At 40.6% G+C, this 19,825-nt stretch overlaps 1 protein-coding gene across 2 annotated transcripts in view; it reads left to right on the top strand.

Annotated features, from left to right (window-relative positions):
* zgc:112980 (uncharacterized protein LOC503706 homolog) overlaps positions 1-19,825 on the top strand; it is a 75,211-nt gene that overhangs the window by 19,572 nt on the left and 35,814 nt on the right. For both annotated transcript variants that reach the window (XM_059653911.1, XM_048551888.2), the window contains exons 2-6: positions 9,842-9,950; positions 13,235-13,364; positions 15,309-15,402; positions 15,734-15,884; positions 17,719-17,890. In XM_059653911.1, the coding sequence (XP_059509894.1) occupies positions 9,860-9,950; positions 13,235-13,364; positions 15,309-15,402; positions 15,734-15,884; positions 17,719-17,890 (638 nt within the window). In that variant the 5' untranslated portion in view covers positions 9,842-9,859. The remainder of the gene's footprint in view (positions 1-9,841; positions 9,951-13,234; positions 13,365-15,308; positions 15,403-15,733; positions 15,885-17,718; positions 17,891-19,825) is intronic.

Raw genomic sequence — 19,825 nt, 5'->3', positions numbered from 1 at the left:
AGCCTGGCATATCCCCACTCCACTATTACCATCAAGCCTAGCTTAATGAAGAGTCCAGTGGGGTATGCCAGAACCAGCATTCGGCATCCCTAAAAATTAGCTATCAACCTAATGAAATCATAACACAATCATTTGTATGAGGATCAGGTTATGATTCCACAACTGACGAGTCATCTCTAAGCTCTGAGGTCCTGCCGCATCCACTCATGAATCATTTTTGGACAGTTAAACAAGTCACAGGAGGAGGCGGCTCCACAAATATCTCCAGGCTTAGTGAGGAAGCCTGCTGTATCAGTACAGAAAATAAGATTGAAGTATTACTCTCAGTCCTCATTATTATGATTGGAGTGTTGATACCACCGTAAATCAAGCAGAATCTCCTTAATAAAAGTCTGCTCGCTGACTTTCACTTTGAGTTCCACCATGCTGACTTGCTCCTGACCCCTCTGCTGCTTTGTTCTAATATGGATGCAAGGTCTGAATCTTAGTCATGAAGGAAGGTTTTTTTTTCATTTTCTAATCACCCTGTTCACACGTTATTATGCATTTGTGGAGCAGGTGGGACTTGAACCAAGGAACTATGAGACAGCAACAGGAACACTGCCATTAAGCCACTATAGTTCTCCAGTTCTTCAGCTGCTTCAGCAATAACCTTTCCTTATCGTAAGGTCAGTCGTGGGGATTTTGCTGATGACTGCACAATGTTTAGCTCCATCGCATCTCCTCCAGTACTGAAGCAGTGCATGGCTAAATGCAGCAAAACCTGGTCAACATTTGGGCTATCAAACAGGTAACATTGCCTGGCACCTGCGTGGCATAAATGACCATCTGCAACAATAGTGAATCTAACCATCATTCCTTGACATTAAGTGGCAGTACCGTTGCTGCTGAATCAAAGATTCATAGATGTTTACTGCACAGGGGGTCCATAAGAAATAGGAACAGGAGACGATAACTCGGTATGGAGCTGGAAGAACACAGCAGACCAGGCAGCATCAGAAGAAAGGAAAGTTGACGTTTCAGGGCAGTAAAGAACAGGAGAAGGCTGCTCGGCCCCTTGAGCATGCAATGCTATTCAATAGGATCATGGTTGATCTGATGTTCCTCAGATTCCCTTCTTTGCCCTTTTCCTCAACCCTCAATTTTCCCCTACTAGTCTAAAAATGTATCTCAGGCTTAATATCCACAAGGAGTCTGCCCCTACAGCTATCTGTGTCAAGGATTTTCAACAATTTTCAACCACTGAAGGAAGAAATTCCTCCTCATTTCAGTCTTAAATTGCTATCCCATTGTTCTGAGACTACGCCCTCTGGTCCTCGACTCATCAGGAAAGTATCCCCTCAGCGTTTTACCATGTCAAAGCCCTTTTATGTTTTTAGAAGATCACTTTTTTATTCTTCTAAACTCCAGTAAATAGAGTGCCAACCTGTTTAGCCTTGCTCAAAGACGATCCTTCCGTTCCTAGGATCATCGTCATGAGCCTTCTCTGAACTACCTGTAATGAAATGATATCTTTCCTCAAATGACGGAACCAGAATTCTTCATAGTATTGCAGATGAGGCCTCACTAGCATCTTGTACAGTTGCAGTGAGACTTGCCTGCTCTGATTCTCCAACCTTCTTGAAATAAGGATCATTAGCTTTCCTGATTACCTGCTGCACCTGTGTGCTAGCTTTCTGGATTTCGTGCACAAGTACCCCCATGTCCCTTTTGTATTTTAGCTTTCTGCAGTTGTTAATAAAAATTAGAATGTGATAGGGACAGAATACATCTATACTTGTAGAGAAAAGGATAGCAGATGTGGTTTCGCTGAGGAAGTGTAGTGTTTGACAAATTTGATCAAATCTTTTGGTAGTAACCAGGAGTGTTGATGAGACTAGGGCATTTGATGTGGTCTACGTGAACTTCAGCAAGACTTCTGATCAGATCCATCATAGAAGACTAGTCAAGTAAGAAAGAGCCTACGGGGTCAGAGGAAAGTGGCACATTGGATCCAAAATTGGCTGAGAGGCAGGATGCTGTGTGTGATAGTGGGATTTATCTGTGACTGAAAGTCTATTCCCAGTCTTGGTTCTGGAGTCCTTGCTGTTTATGGCATGCTTTAATGATCTAGACTTGAATGTGGAGGGTCTGATCAAGAAGTTTGAAGATAACAGAAAAAAATTGTTAAGGTGGTAGATAGTGGAAGGTGTCAATAGATTAATCAGTTGGGCAGTTGACTGTCAAATAGAATTCAATCCAGAAAACTTTGAACTAATACACTTAGGGCTAACAAGGCAAAAGCCTATTGCCATGAATGGTAAAACCCTGCAAAGTATTGTAAATCAGAGACCCTCCTCTCTGATTTACACAGATCCCTGAAATAGTAGGACAGATCGGTGGTTTGGTTAAGAAGGCGTGTGGGATACTTGCCTTTATTAGCTGAGGGACAATACAAGAGTAAGGAGGTCATGCTGAAATTCTGAATAATTGCACTGGATTTGAAATAGAAATTTAATATCTCAGCAGATACCATTAGACCTGCTGAGTTTCTCCAGCACTTTGTTATATTTCAGTTTTCTGCCTTTGCAGTGTTTTTGCTTTTTATTTTAGGTTATACTACAAGTTTAAAATATACGTTGGAGTACAGTATGCAGTCTGGTCACGTATTATTGGAAGGAGGTGATTGCAGTAGAGGGGATGCTGCCTGGGCTGGAAGATCTAAGATCTGAGGCAAAATTGGATAGGCTAGGGTTGCTTTCCTCTGGGCAATGAAACTTGAGGGGAACTTATTGAGGTGTATAAGACTGAGAGGCATAGATAGTCTTGATAGGAAGGCACTTTTTCCACTAGTAGAAGGGAAATAATTGGAGAGATTGGGACATACCTTCCACTTGAGAGGTAGAAGGCCAAGTGGAGCATTGAAGAACATGTTTTTGCACTGAGGGTTGTGGGAATCTGGTACCCATAATGAAAGGGTCACTGAGTCAGAAACTCTTGTGATGTGAGGAATGTTTAGGCATTTGCTTGTTTTATCATCACCTCCAGGGCTATTGGTTAAAAGTTATAAAATGTGACTAATGTAGTCAGGTCAGGTTCGGTGAAGAAAGCCAGGGCATGCCAAGAACATCAGGCATTCTTCACCTCAGACTTTGTTTACAGGCACCTAAACAGGACTACTTGCATGTTAAACAGCACTAACAAAAAGTCATGATCGTCCTACCAGACCGTATGTCTGCTCTCTGTATATGGAGAGAGAAGAGAATGTGTGGTTTAATCTCACCAACCCTCCAGTGAGGGGAGAGGTTGAGAAGGAGAGTCTTTCATGAAAACATCAGCCAATTTGGGAATTCAACCCATGTGATTATCATCACAATCCAATAAACTAGGCTGACTATATATTTTCTTTTCTTTCCCCACAAACAGCAAATGATAGATCGACAGGATTTCCCCAACCAATGGATCAGATCTAAGCTCTGTAGTCCTGTGACATCCAGTTATGCATGATGGTGGACAATTAAACAACTGACTGGAGGAAGGGGTATCACAAACATCCCTATCTTCCAAGATGGGGAACCTAGTATATCAGTGCAAAAGATGAGGTTGAAGCAATCACAGCAATCTTCAGCCAGAAGTACCGAGTGGATGATCCATCCTGGCCGCCTCCTGCGGTCCCCAGCATCACAGGTGCCAGGCTTCAGCCAATTTGCTTCACTCCACGTGATATCAAGTAACAGCTGAAGGCACTAGATATTGCAGAGGCTTTAAGCACTAATAACAGTCTGGCAATGGTACTGAAGATGTGCTCAGAACTTGCTAGAGTCCAACCAAGCTGTTCCAGTATAGCTGCAACACTGGCATCCATGCAATGATGTGGATAATTGCCAAATAAGCCGTGTGCGCGCACAGCAGGACAAACCCAACCCAGCAAACTATTGCCCAATCAGTCTAGTTTTGATCAGTAAAGTGGTGGTAGGTGTCATCAGTAGTGCCATCAAGGAATACTTGCTTAGCAACAACCTGCTCATTGCTCAGTTTACATTCCACTATGGTTATTTCAGCCTTGGTTCAAACATGGGGGAGAAAACAGAATTGAATTCAAGAGGTGAGGTTTTGTGATGTCCAACGGTATTTATGTTTTCTCAGATACTGCAATAGACCAAGTGCAAATGTAGCAAAACCTGGACAGTATCCAGGTTTGGGCTGTAAAATGGAAAGTAAGTTTTCAGACATTTCGTCACCATTCTAGGTAACATCATCAGTGAGCCTCCGACAAAGCGCTGGTGTTATGTCCCGCTTTCTATTTATCTGGTTGGGTTTCCTTGGGTTGGTGATGTCATTTCCTGTTCTTTTTCTCAGGGGATGGTAGATTGGCTCCAAATCAATGTGTTTGTTGATGGAATTCCGGTTGGAATGCCACGCTTCTAGGAATTCTCGTGCGTGTCTCTGTTTGGCTTGTTCTAGGATGGATGTGTTGTCCCAATCAAAGTGGTGTCCTTCCTCATCTGTGTGTAAGGATACGAGTGATAGTGGGTCATGTCGTTTTGTGGCTAGTTGATGTTCATGTATTCTGGTGGCTAGCTTCCTGCCAGTTTGTCCAATGTACAAAAACACTACATTGGACAAACTGGCAGGAAGCTAGCCACCAGAATACATGAACATCGACTAGCCACAAAACGGCATGACCATGTATTCTGGTGGCTAGCTTTCTGCCAGTTTGTCCAATGTAGTGTTTTTGTACATTGGACAAACTGGCAGGAAGCTAGCCACCAGAATACATGAACATCAACTAGCCACAAAATGACATGACCCACTATCACTCGTATCCTTACACACAGATGAGGAAGGACACCACTTTGATTGGGACAACACATCCATCCTAGAACAAGCCAAACAGAGACACGCACGAGAATTCCTAGAAGCGTGGCATTCCAACCGGAACTCCATCAACAAACACATTGATTTGGAGCCAATCTACCATCCCCTGAGAAAAAGAACAGGAAATGACATCACCAACCCAAGGAAACCCAACCAGATAAATAGAAAGCGGGACATAACACCAGCGCTTTGTCGGAGGCTCGCTGATGATGTTACCTAGAATGGTGACGAAATGTCTGAAAAATAACCTTCCAGCTCAGCGAGCAAACTCACATCCAGAACCTCAACCTGAGCTACAAATCTTCTCAACTTGCTAATGGAAAGTAACATTCATGCCACGTAAATACCAGGCAAGGACCGTCTCCAACAAGAGAGAATCTAACGATTCAGTCCTTGACTTTCAATGGAGTTATTGTCTGTAGAAACCCTGACTATTAACATCCTGGGGTCACAATTAACCAGAAACTGAACTGGACTTGCCATTAATCATAGTGGGGCTACAAGAGCAATGCTGAAGCTGGAACCCTGCAGTGAGCAATTCATGTTGACTGCCCAAAGCTTGTCCACCATCAGCAAGGCATACTTGAAGAGTAAGATGGAATATTCTCCACTTGCCTGGATGAGTGCAGCTTCAACCACATCAAAAAGCTTGACACTCTCCATGACAAAGCAGTCCGTTTGATTGACACCATATCATCTGCACCCGCCACCAATGTTTAGTAGCAGTAGTGTGTACCATCTGCAGGTTAGACTGCAGAAATTCACCTAAGCTTTTTTAAACAGCACTTTCCAAACCCACATCAAGAAGGAAAAGGGCAGCAGACACATGGGACAGTACTGTCTGCAAGTTCCCCTCCAAAGCACTCCTAATCCTGCCCATAGAAATGTCACTGTTATTTCAGAGCCTACAGCTGTAAATGAAGGTAACTTGCTGCCAGCTTCTCAAAGACAACTAAGGACAGGCATTAAATTGACCCAGCCAGTGATGCCCACAGCCCATAAGTGTTTTTTTTTGTTTTAAGTTAGCTCTTCCCCATTTAAACTTTTATTCCTGCCCCATCCTCACCCTTTTCCTTAATAATCATAAATCTAACTGAGTTCTAGACAATAAATACAAAAGGTAACCCTAATTTTACACTTGCTACCTGTCCAGGCCTAATTCTGAATATTAGATTCAAAACTGCCTCCTCCCTTTTGTTTCGGGCTTTCTGTGTACTGGCTATGAAAGTTCTCCTAAATGCAATTTTTTTTTTAGAATGTTGTTACCTCCCTACCTTGCACATTTAAAAGTATGTCAAATAATGTTTAGGTAGATAACGACCACTGTTTTCACTGCTCGATATTCCTGAAACTTGGTATTTTACATATCTGATCCTTTACCTCTCCCTGTTTTTGTTTTTGGGGGCCTATAGTACGGTACCAACAGCATGTTTGCTCCTTTTGTGTTGTTACTTTTATCTGTATAGCCTCATTTGATTATCCTACCAGGATTTCATGCCTACCCGCTAATATAATTGATTCCTTGATAAATATTGTGACGTTTCCACACCCCCATCCATCTTTCATTCAAGTCTTGATCGTGTCTATGACGTCATGTGCCCACATGCCTGTTTGTGTCCTAGCTCCTCTTATCATCTTTCCAAACAACATGTTTTATTTTCCTCATTGCAGTACAGTTTTTGCTAAAGGTGTGATGTGAATGAAGTTGTCAGAGTTAAGTTCAGTAAAGAATTTTAACAAACGCACTGAAGTTATAGACCCAGAAACAGATCATTTGGTCCAACTCATCTATGCCGATATGATATCCTAGATTAATCTAAGCCCGTTTGTCAGCATTTGGGCCATACCCCTTTAAATGCTTCCTGTTCATGTACCCATCCAGATGCCTTGTTAAATGTTGTTGTTTTTTGTACCAGGCTCAACCACTTCCTCTGGCAGCTCATTCCATACATTCTTTCCCCCCCCCGGATGTTCAGGGGTTGGCGGGGGAATACCCAAGTCTATTCAGCATCTTCCTGTAGCTCAAACTCTCCAACCCTGTCAACATTCTTGCAAGTTTTGCAACATCCTTCCTAACGCAAGGTGACCACAATTGCACACAGTATTCCAAAAGTGGCTTAACCAATGTTGTAGCCGTACAGGATATGACCTCCTGACCCCTCAAAGCACTGACCACTAAAAGTAAGTGTACCAAACACCACCTTCACTATCCTATCTGCCTGCAACTCCACTTTTGTGAAACTATGAACCTACACTACAAGGTCTCTTTGTTCAGCAACACGCCCCAGGACCTAACCATTAAGTGTATCAGTCCTTCCCTGATTTGCCTTTCCAAAATGTAGTACCTCAGGTTTAGCTAAATTAAACTCCAGCCTCCGCTCCTTGGCCCAAGATCCAGTTGTACTCTGAGGTAACCTTTGCTGTCCTCTGCAGTTCGAACTTTGGCATCATCTGTGAACTTAATAATTCTACTTGTTATGTTCACTTCCAAATCATTTATAGAAATGTTGAAAAACAGTGGACTTAGCACTGATCCTTGTGGCATGTTGCTGGTCACAGGCCTCCAGTCTGAAAAGCAGCTCCCCCTCCTCCACCATCCTCTGTCTTCTATTTTTGAGCCAGTTCTGGATCCACATAGCTACTTCTCCCTCTATTCCATCTGATCTAACCTTGCTGACAAGTTTAGCATGTGGAACCGTGACATGAATAAAAATGTTATGTGGTAAACCAGCATCTTGTATGTGTCAAACAGCAGAATATCAAATGAGAAGCAAGCAGGAAAAAAGGGAGGAAATCCAGTTTGCTGTTTTTACTACGCATCTTGGAGACTAATTAAAAGCTGTGTTGGCTTTGAAACTTGCACTTGCATACCAAGTAGACAGGGTGGTTAAGAAGGAATTTAGCATACTTCCCCTTATTGCTCAGACCTTTTGAATGTGGGAGTTGGGGCACCATGTCAAGGTTGTTGGAGTAATGTGTACAGTTCTGGCCACCTGTTATAGGAAGGATATTATTAAACTGGAGCGGGTTTGGAAAGATTTACTGGGACTGGAGCGATTGAGATATAAAAATAGACTGGGACTTCATATCACTGGAGTGGAGAAAGTTGATTGGTGACTTTTATAGAGGTTTAAAAAAAATCATGAGTATAGATATGGTGAATGACAAGGGTCCGTGTCCGTGTCCCCCCCCCCCCCCCCCCCCCCTCCCCTGTGTGGGGCAGATCAAAATGAGGGTGCATATTTTTAAGATAAGAGGATAAAAATCTCAAAAGGACACAAGGGGCTACTTTTTAATGTTGAGAGTGGTTCGTGTTTGGCATGAACTGCCAGAGGAAATGGTGGATGCAGGTACACTTATTTAAAAGACATTTGGATAAATTCATGAGTAGGAAAAGTTAGGAGGAATGTGTGACTTGTTTAGTTTGGGAATGTGGTCAGCATGGACTCGTTGGACTAAAGAGTCTGTTTCTGTGCTGTATGACTCCATGGCTGAACATAAAGAACAAACCATTTGCTGTTTCTCTTTTTTGAAATAGTGTTCCAAGTCAATAACATTTAAAATGATGCAATATAAAACAGCAAGTATAGACAGTAACTCTCAAAGGAAATAAATTATTTCCATATCAGCAGAGACCTGCAAAACATGTGGTGTAATTTAATGTCTTTGTTGCAACAATACTACTTTGAATCCTTATCCCAATCTGTTTGCCTCATGCCATACCCATCCTATTCCTTTGTTCCTTTTGCACTTCATTCCCAGCTATCTTCAGTGCCATCCTTGTCCCTTTATCCTATAGTACTCATGCTGTCTCTAAATTGTCCCCTTGTCTGCTGTATGACTTCTGCTGCCCCTCCCCCCCCCCAAGATGCTCCAGCAAGGTAACTTTGGATTACCATTACCTCCCCTCTATTTTCCATCTATCTTTTGCATTACACCTTTTTAAAATTTGTAAATGGCCAATTTGAGTTATATTCATTGCCAATAACTGGCAATTGCTGGCACATAATTTGAAAAGAAATTTACCTGATTGCAAATTGTTCTGTATCTTGGTTTAGTTTTAAACTTTCTTTTAAATCAGCCTGTTGAGACGTAACACCTCCACTTGTCAGGTTGGGTTTGAACCCAGATCCTTCTGGCCAAAACTTACAGGCCACAAGACTCCGGGAGGAGAAATAGATCATTTGTCCTACTGTGTCTCCTCTACCATTCAATGAGATTTTATTGATCTGATAATCCTCAATGCCACTTTCCTGCCCTTACCCATAATCCTTGATTCGCAGTCTGTCTGTCTCTCGGCTTTGAATATACTTAACTGAAGATAATCGGGAAATAGTAGAATTTTATGTTGATGACCGAATGGGGAAAGAATACGGGAAGAGAAAATAGAGTACATGGAGATGGTGCCCAGAGAGTGGAGAAAGCAAAGATCTTGCTGGGGAGTCAGGCTCACTGCAAGCTGGAGAAACAAACGTCATCTTCCAGTGAGGCATAATGGCATTAAGCCTCAACGTTGCATTTAACGATTTCCGAATAGGAGCACCCTGTCCCTTGGTTCTTTGTGTCTTCTCCAACCAAAAACTCCTCCACCACCCTAGGCCGTGTCCTATATGGGCTGCTCCTAACACAGCCAACCCATTTTCAAACATTAGACTTCCTGTTAGGACCCTACCCATCTCTGTCTCTTAGCTTATCATCAGCAATTTTTGTTTGTTTCCCCTCCTGTCTGCTCCGCTTGCGCCTGCTGCTCGCCTTGCCTCTCTTCTTGTCTCACCCCACCCATATTCCACCTTTCCCCAGCTATCTTCACATGGGATGAAGGGTCACGGGATTGAATGTTAAAACCATTTTCCAAGACTTTTTTTTGTGTTTGTGCGTTACCAAGGTGACTGTGGGAAGTGTCACAGGTTTCTGTGTGCAATCGGACTTGAGAGCTTGTGACTCATCTGCATTATTGATACCATGTCAGCTTCTCTCTTTACAGTGGTGAGTGGGACTGCAGATGGAGCACGAGGAGAGTGTTATTGTAATCAGTGATACTGAAGGAGAGAATGATGGTGAAACGTCAGTGTTTATTGTAGAAAATTCTTCAGGTATGACTTCAATAATTTAAAATTGAATAGTTTAGACACTAATTTTGCATTCTTTAAAGACAATGCTTGTACTTCCAGCAATTTTGGTTTGACTTCAGCCTTTGCGATTGATATAACTGAAATTCATAGTAGGATTGAAGACAGTTATGTAACTTTCAGACTTTTATATTGCGTGTCCCGATAGCCAGACTGCGTGGTTGTTGTGGTTTGGAAGAATGCAATACTTAAGAACAGGGATTTTTATTTGGAGTTTGAAATGCAATTGAAGCAACAAAGTATTAAAATGAGTTTGGGATAGATGTCAGAACTTGTCTTGTGAGCCATTCATTTAGCTAATCTCAGAATTCTTACAGATAAGAAGGTATTTCTGCCCATCTTGGCTGCACTGGCAATGAAACTGTAATATTGTCTATGTACACGTTTTCTCTTAATTAGAACGGGAAGCTATGATTCATGACAAAACTGTGCCTTGTGGAAGGTATAAATGAATTTCTTGCCTTTTGATCTGCAGCAAAAATTGACAAATGTTCTTGGGCAGACCCACTTACAAATTGTTTTGGTCCCAAATTAGATTTCTTTAACTAGGAAAAAAATTCAAGACGTTTCTGAAAATATTCTTTTATGGCATGTTATTTGAGATTTTTTTAAAGTAGACGTAGTGGTGAATCATATATTGGAGTAATCCATTAGCAAGGTGATGCTTCATGGACTCAAGTGCTACTGTTATTTTTCTCCAATTTCTTTTGTTTTCCTCTCTCAGCCCCTGTATTTGTACTAACTATTCTCATTTCCTTTATAATGTCTAAGTGACTAGTGAGATGGTTGCATCAGTTTTAATTTTGCAAAATTACCTCGTTGTGGGAATACTCCAATTAGATTGGAAGATACCTGATGTAATTCCTTTATTCAAAAATGGAAGGAGACAGAAAGCAGAAAACTACAGCCCAATTAGCCTAACAGCTGTCAAAAGCAAGATGTTTGAAGCCGTTGGTGAAGAAGTTACAGCATGATACTGTGTGTGATTATTGTGAACCTTGCTATAAATCTTGCTGAGTCACTGGTTTTGTGAGAGATAAATCATGTTTGACCAATCTATTGGAGTTGTTTGAGATGGTAACACGTTCTGTAGATCAAGGGAAACTAGTGGATGTACTGTTTCCAGATTTCCAAAAAGGTGCCACATCAAAGGATATGAAAAATAAGAGCTCCTGTTGTTAAGCAAAGCACATTTTATATGGATGCAAGATTGCCTGGCTAACAGGAAATCACATTGGCATAAATTGATCTTTGTTGCATTTGTAAGTTGCAACAAATGGTGTACCTCAGGGGTTAGTGCTGAGACAAATGACTTGGATGAAAGGACAGAAGGAATGGTTGCCAAAATGGATGAGACCAAGACAGGGAGGAGAATAGGTTGTCAAAAGTACAAAAGATTACAAATGGGTGTAGATGGGTTGTGTGCGGGTAGAAGCGAGGGAAATGGTGTATAATATAGAAAAACATGTAATTGTCCATTTTGAAACGAGTAATAAACACTGAGCAGTCTATCTTAAATAAGGAAAAATTTCAGAGGGATCTGGGTGGCCTTCTGTGTGAATCACAAGCTTAATATGGAAGTGCAGCAAGTAATTTGGAAAGCCTAATAGAATGTTGTTGCTTATTATGTGGGGAGGTAACTACAAAAGTGAGAAGATTATGTTTTGGTCATACAACCAAAGACAATATGGCCACATACAAAATACTGTGCACTTATTGTTCACCTTTTACTTAAGGAAAGGTGTAAATGTGTTGGAGGCAGTTCCCAAAAGATTTATTGGACAAATATCTGGAAAGGGAGTGGTAACTTGGATAGTCTGTTTGTTTCTAGTGTTGAGTAAGATTTAATTGAAACATGTAATGTTCTGAGGGATCTTGACAAGGTTGATGTGGATGGTAAACTGAAGCTCTCATACCTTTTGAAAGAAAAATTGGATATGCTTTGAAGATATTGTACCCTACAGGGTTCCGGATCAACCGTGAGTAAGTAAGATCAGACCAGCTAGCTCTTTCAGCTGGCATGGACACATTTGGTCGACTGTCCTGAGCTGTAAGTTTTCTGTTTCTCTTTCATCGTGGTCAACTGTTTTTACTTGCCTGCAATTATCTTTTACTTACTGCTCCATAAGTGGGGTTGTTGTTGTTGGTGGGTTTTTTTTTGTAAATAGTTGCAGCTAATCTTAACCTGGAGGAACCTTCATTAACTTTTCGTACTTGTGTAGAATTTATGGCACAGAAGCAGGCCATTCAATTGATCTATTTTTTGCCACGGTTTATGCTTCACATGAGCTGCTGCCCATTCTCTTAACTGACCCTGTAAACATATCTTTTGATTCCTTTTCTCTCATTTACTTCTGTGATGTCTCCTTTAAATATGACAACCACAACACAGTTCACTCAAGCAGCCAGCTGCTTTCAGAGCCACACTAATGTAGTTGCGTGGGTATCAGTAGTATCATGGGGCCTGCTGTGTTCATCCAGCCTCACATTTTATTATCTTGGATTCTCCAGCATCTGCAGTTCCCATTATCGGTAGCACTAATTGGGAGGTTACCAAACTGAATGCTGACTCGTAATCCAAATCTTACTTTTTCAGCCATAAAAGATTTTATGGAAGATATTTCACTGAGACCCAGCAAGTTTTCTTGCCAATCTTGCATAATCCACCTCATTGGCTACCTGCCCTTCCCCTAGGAGAGGATCCTCGTGCTGACTGCAACAAGTAGCCAACAGATAATGTCCTAGATCCCAGACTGGTATCAGAGGCTGCCATTGAGTTACCATGCCATTAGCTCCCTCCCTTGACTGAGGACTGCTGATAATGTTGCAAGCTTACTGGCTTTGTGTCAGCAGTTAACAGCAAGGCAGGACAGAAGCAATTTGAATCTGGTATATCTAGCTGAGAGAAAAGTACAAAGAGCAACGCAATGCACAGCTGGGATGTTGTGAGCACCCAAGAGGGATGAGTGAGTGAGTGAGCAGTGTAGTGTCCTCGCGGTGCCTGTGCAGATTTAAAATGCAGAAGTGTACTGTCTTTGGATTGGAGATATATTTTGAGGGTTCTGAGACACTGCAGTATGTGAGATGCCAATTTTTGTGGAGATGGCCTTTGTTTAATTTAGGTATACGTTGGCATTCGTACTCTGTTTATCAAGAATATTTGATTGTTTAAGTCAGCAAATAATTTAGTGAGTTAGTGAATAGTTCAGTTTGATTTTTTTTTAAAAATCTGTTCAATTTCTTTGCAGACGTTGCTGATGCATCCAAGGAAAAAAGCACTGAAGTAATTGATGAAGAATGTGGGCTTGCCATTACATACAGTAAAAAGGGCAATGTGATGCCACATGCGCGTTATGATTGTGTGGAGCAAGACTTTACGTATGTAGCAATGAGAGTTATTTGGTGTGAAAGCCTTTTTTAAGTTGATATCCCCTATTGTTAATCATTCGTGAAGATGTGACTTGAATGTGTTGCGATAATTAGAATGTTATGCAACAAATTATTGTACCAGTAGGTTAACTGGTGAAGTAGATAGCTGATATTAAAGAATGGTGTTTGTATGTTTTAAGCTAAGTATATTCTCTACAGTTGGTATATTTTTGTTTTGAGACCAAAATTCTTATTTCTAATTTGAATCATTATTTCCATGAGATGTGTTTCATTTGGTCTTATAGCTGCAACGCTTAATCTGTGGCCTTTGGAATACGTAAAATTCATGTGCTTCTGCAAAATTGGGAATTATAACACCTCATAAACTTAAGTTTAAGTACGACTGATTATCGGTCATTGACTAGAGATGCAATAACTTCTCTTTGTTGCCTGACCTGCTGATTCTTTCCAGTATTTTCAGTTTTTGGAAAAAAGTCTTCATTCTGGTTTCACATAGCTGCAGCATTTTGCTTTCTGATTTACCATTTGTACTTATTTCCTGTTTTTCGAGTTTGCTGGTTGAGCCTAGAAGTTTCATTTTTTTAAAAAATATTGTTTCTTCTTTGGCAGAGAAGTCTTAAACTGGAATACCTGTTTAGCATGAGCAATTTGAAACTGATGAAAATTATTAGAATAATTGATTTAAACTGAGTGGGCTACAAGTCCCTGATCGGTATGGACCACAGTCTTGTTTATGGTATCATCTTTGTCCATATTTATTGGGGAAAATGTTAAATCTCTGGCAACAATAATCTAATTAAATCTTGGGACAAGCTCAAAGCCAAGCTTTGGGTGCAAGGATGCATGCATGAATTTCAATGCCTGTAACAAAGTAGGATGTGTATCTTTAGTAATATATTAATGAATGAGAGAGACATTTTTTGAAATTTTAGTACCGTGTCATGTACTTGCATAATAATGGTAGAATTTATTCTCTGCTTCTTCAGATTAAATGTCAAATGTGCACCCTTTTAGTGACTGGCTTTTTCCCCTGCTATGTTTACAAAAAAAAATCCTTTCTGTCCATCAGATAACTAATACTTTTGAATCACATTTTGGCAGTTTTGCATACCTACCCATGGGGAAATGGATGAGATTTTTGCTGCGTTCCCCATAGAGACCTCTCTTTTAAAAAGAGATGAATTTCTCAGTGACCTATGCAAAGGATCTCACTATTTTGCTTTAAAGATTTTTACTGTTGTGTAAACTAAAATCAATATTGATTAACCATTACTTGATAGATAAGTTTACATACTCAACTACAGTAAACTCCATAGCATGACTAAAATCCCCACACTTTGTGCATTTTACAATGTGCGCAACAGCAATAGAATATTGTAGTCTCAAGTCCAAAACATCCAGCATTTAACAGGTTGTATTCTCCATGTCACCTTTGAATGAACCTTTTGTTATCCCTTTCGAGCAAACTCCTTCAATCGTAATCAAAGGGACTCTCAGCTGCAGAATCCACTTGGATTTTTTATTCACAAGATTCCAAAAGTTCCACATGTTCCAGTATCAAACATAACAAACAGAAAGCAACAGTCCCCAAGCATTTTGCGCTCACAGTTGCAGCTTCCCTGCATTTATGTAGCACACCTCACCACTACCACTGTGCCCCCTCCTCAAAAAAAAACCTGATCCCCTTTAACTGGCACTGTAATAAATTCTTCTGCTTTAGCTCAGTATAATTGCTGCTGAAACCTGTGCCTCAAGAATTTGCTACTGTATCCTGTTGCTATTCTACACAAAGACCTCTTTGCTCATCTTCCTGTTTCAGTGTCCTAAAATAATGATTAGCCACTTCCCATGTCTGTCCTGCAAGTTCGAATTTGAGGAATGTGTCGTAGACTGTATCCTTCCTTTTAAAATAAACTGTCTTCTCCATTTTAGGCGCACAGAAAATGAAATATCTGAGCCAGCAGGCAGCAATGCATTTTTCTGTGAGCAGTGCTATTGTTACATCTGTGACAAGCCTGCCTCTGAGGTGGGTAAATGTTTATAAACTGCAATCTTCACAGAAATCATACTGTCTCCTTTTTTTAATGGATTAAAAACCTGATAGTAAAAGATATTATGTCCTGAGAGAAAAGAATTCAAAAGTAACAACCAGGGGAGCAAGAGAAAGTCGGAAGTAAAATATTTTACCAGTCATAATATGTACCATATTTTTTATGACGTCTGAGTGAAAATTTAATGCTTTTAACTTTGACTGCATTTTAAGTTGGATATCATCATGCAGTGAGGTCAGCAAGCATTCTCATTGCTTAGTGTTTTTAAATTTTTGCTATCTCCTTTTTCCCCATCCTCTGTATTAGTGTCAGTACTGGAAACTTCCTTCAGTTTGTCATTGCAATGCTCACAATAAGAGTACGTACTGGAAAGCACATCGGGATGTTGCACTAACTGGTGCTCTTTCAATATTCAATTTCAACCTGGTTGATATTGATTCAGAACTTCGACATGGAGGTAAGCATAATCACTTGGCCTGATTACAGAGTTCATTAGCAACCTCAATATTCTAAGTGTCCATTCCTTGCTGTATAATCAGGTAGTGCAGCTTGGAATTCTGCTTTACCTCCCCATTGTAATGACCTCCGTGGCAGTATCGCTGGACTGCTAATCCTGAGACACACACAATGTTCTGGGGGCAGAGGTTTGAAATCCACCAAAGCAGTTGGTGGAATTTGAATTTAGTAAAATATTTGGAATTAAGAATCTAATGATGACCATGCATCGATTGTCGACTGTCAGGAAATTACCCCCCCTCCTCGCCCCGGTATATTAATGCCCTTTTAGGGAACAAAATGGCCACCCTTACCTGGTCTGGCCTACATGTAACCCCAAACCCACTGCAATGTGGTTGACTCTGAACTGCCTTAGGGATGAGAAATAAATGCTACTGAGCTCATGACCTCATCCTGTTAATAAATTTTTTAAAAAACTATCCATTATATTAAAATCCAACTCCTGGCAAAATGATTTCAGAATACTGATCCAAGCATTTTTGTCTATTCTGTATTTTTTTTATACCAGCACTTTTCAAAGCTGGATGACTGTGTAACTTTGTAATTTCAGCTCTGAAAGCCAGAACATTGACACAATGATACTATATTAAGCATAATGTTTCATGTGTATTAGTTATGCGTTCATCCAGATTCATCTGCATTGACAGTGATGTAAGATAGTCAGCAGTTAATTACACAAGGGCATTAGGATGAAGCAGCTGCGGTGTCATAAGCTGCTGAGAATGTGTAATGTCTATGAGCATTAACCGCTGAGATTGAATTACTGCTTCAAATTGACTGCCATTTAATCTTTTTGCAGTGTTGCTTTTTTTTCTGTTCTTTTAAATATGTGAAGAATATGCCTGATATGATGATAAGTGATAGAATGAAAGAGTACAAATGAGGATAGTAATACATTACAGATTCAGCTCCAGGGATTTTCCAGAACTAAGTGGATAAATGTACTACCTAGCATACGATACAAACTAGGAAAGTTCAGATTTGCCATATTGAGCAACTGTATTTTTCTGTGAATAAGTAGACAGAAAATTACAGTAGAAGTATCAGGTACGTGGTGCTTCTAACTTTGTACCTCAGCATAGTGAAAGTGAATAATAGCCTGTATCTCACAACTAGAGTTAATTTGCATTTATCAAACTTGCATGCCTATCTATCTCTCTTTCCTGTTATCCATACAAGCTCTCTTGTTCTGTCATGTATGCTGTCCCTAATACAGTGTTAAGCAGCAAGGTGGCTTAGTAAACTTCTAGGATGTAGTCAGGTGTTTTTATGCTGTCCTATCAGTACTCCTTTTTTAGCTACAGTATTAACTAGACATTCAGTCGTTTTTGGGGTCTTGCTGTGTGGATAATGGAATACAAAACATTGATGTTCTAGTGCGATATGCTGTGGCCACATTCCTAAGAGATGTAATGAAGTCTTATTGACCAGCTTTCAGCTGAGTCAATTGGTGTTCTTTATGCTTGGAGTAATAGACAAAGTTATGAGGGTCCAGACACTAGCACAAGACCTACCTTCATTACAAACTTTGTTCAGATATGAAAAGCAGACATCTGTTTATCATGGAGTGTATGTGTAATTCAATTCATGTTTATCTACATTTTTAGGCGGATTGGAGACTGGAATGGTTAAATCTTTCTTTGTTTCAACTCATTTATTGATGTTCATGAATTAAGTAATGACTTTGAAACTGTTAGTAATTTCTATTTGACTCTAATGTGGAGTTCTGAAGAAAACTATCTAAATTGAATGCATTCTCCTAATTGATATTTCAGGTGCCTTATTGCAGAAATTTTGGCTAGAACTTGCTATGGAATATAACAAGTATTTAATGGGGATAATAACCACTCGGAATTGCCTGATCCCATGTAACTGTATTTGTCATAAACAAGTTAAAATATTCTGTGAAATGTGCCATTTGAACCATGTTGAGATCCGACTGTACAGGTAGGACACTGGCATGCCTGTGTTTTGTCGTCTTTAATGTATTTTTTTAAATGCCTTTTGGCGGTTAGAAAAATAACAATTAAACTTGAGACTGAGCATGTTATCCAGACATACACCTAAGCACTGAGTCGTACTGTAATGTTGGATGACTGGCTTCACCTGCTATAGACTGTAAATTATGCTATGGCCCTATTTGCCACCTCTGTGTGGTATACCACTCCAAACCCGCCCATGTCCTTTTTTGCCAGGCTGATTCTTTTCTTGCCTTGTAATGCTTGTTCCTGCTTTCCAGAATGAAACTAGTAGCACAGTTGTGAGTTTATCTTCCTGAAACAAGCTACAGTTGGAAATTGACAATTCCTTGATTAAGAATCACTTGTGATTTATGTATAATAAATCAGCTTTTTGGTCTGGCAGCATCTGTGGGAAGAAAGCAGAGTCAATGTTTCAAGTCTGGTGACTTTTTATTGGTTCTGAGTATCTCCAGTAATTTCTGTTTTTGTCTGAGATCTCCATCTGCAGTTCTTTGTTTTATTTTGCAATTCATAGATCCTTAGCAAATAGCAATTAAAACATAGTTGGGTTTAAATACAATTCTTTAAATGTCTAAATTCCTGTATTGTTAAACAAAATGCGTTTAACATGAAATAAAATTTAAAACATCTATATGATAGAAAAATGTGGTATTTTGTCTGCATCACCTCCTGTATTAGACCCTCTAATGCCCAATGCCTGGGGTTTGCACCAGGGACCCAGGCTTGGGCCCCTTGATTATTCCTGGCCATATGCTGGCTAGTGGTGCTTTTTTTTTTGGAGGGGCTACAGCAGCCTTTTCTTGCTGGAGTCTGCCCCTTCCCAGAATTTGCAGAGGCTGCTGCCGCCCCTGGCTAGGTGGGGTTCCAGTTGAGGTTTAGTGTCTCCCCTCTGGTGTTCCATTTGACTTCGGGAATGTGGTCTGTCGCAGGAGCCCCACCATTCTCGCTCCCAGTTTTGGAGCAGCAGAGCTGGTTGTGGCTAGTCCCCCTTGAGCCAGTGGTAGAAGTGGGGTGGTGGGTTATTTTCTGTAATAAGCAACACTTTTTACAGCTAAAATCTTGCAACTCTGAGTAAGGTTTCATATCCTAATTCCCTTTTTTTTTCCCCCCTGTTTAAATTAGATTCCCTACAGTGTGGAAACAGGCCCTCCGGCCCAACAAGTCCACACTGCCCTTTGGAGCATCCCACCCAGACGCATCCCCCTGTAACACACACCCCTGAACACTACGGGCAATTTAGCATGGCCAATACACCTAGCCTGCACATCTTCGGTTTTTCTCCCACAGTCCAGAGCACCCGGAGGAAACCCACGCAGACACGGGGAGAATGTGCAAACTCTGCACAGACAGTTACCCAAGGCTGGAATCGAACCCGTTTCCCTGGCACTGTGAGGCTGCAGTGCTAACCACTGAGCCACCGTGCCGCTTTAATGTAGGGTTAAAGCAAACAACGCTGACCCGAGCCACATCAAACAACCGCTCCTCAGAAATAGAAAGGATGGGTTCAGGTAGAAAAGAACGTGATTACCAAGTAGCGTTTGTGTCTAAGACCACAAATTGGTTTGTACAGGGCAAGGGCTTAGTTATGGGAGTTGTCGCTGACACTGAACACAAGGCTATATGCCCTGTTTCATTACCTAATCCTAGAGTTAGTAAATTGTGAAATTTTATGAAAAGACTTTATAAGCTATTATAACCAATATCTCATTCATTTGGAAGGTTTTTTTTAAAAAAGGTCAAATAGGGGGCACAGCGCTACACGTCTGCTCTCTTGGGTGACATTTTGACACATTTCTGCTTTAACTTTATTTATATTACTACCTACCTCAGGATCCATTGGTCTCAACAGCGTGTTTTATTAGGAAAATTGGCTTGTATGGTTTGCCTAGAAACTAAAATG

This window comes from Stegostoma tigrinum, chromosome 23 (assembly GCF_030684315.1).
Source record: "Stegostoma tigrinum isolate sSteTig4 chromosome 23, sSteTig4.hap1, whole genome shotgun sequence".
In the NCBI taxonomy this organism is placed as follows: domain Eukaryota; kingdom Metazoa; phylum Chordata; class Chondrichthyes; order Orectolobiformes; family Stegostomatidae; genus Stegostoma; species Stegostoma tigrinum.
This window is presented reverse-complemented; position numbering and strand designations above follow the sequence as displayed.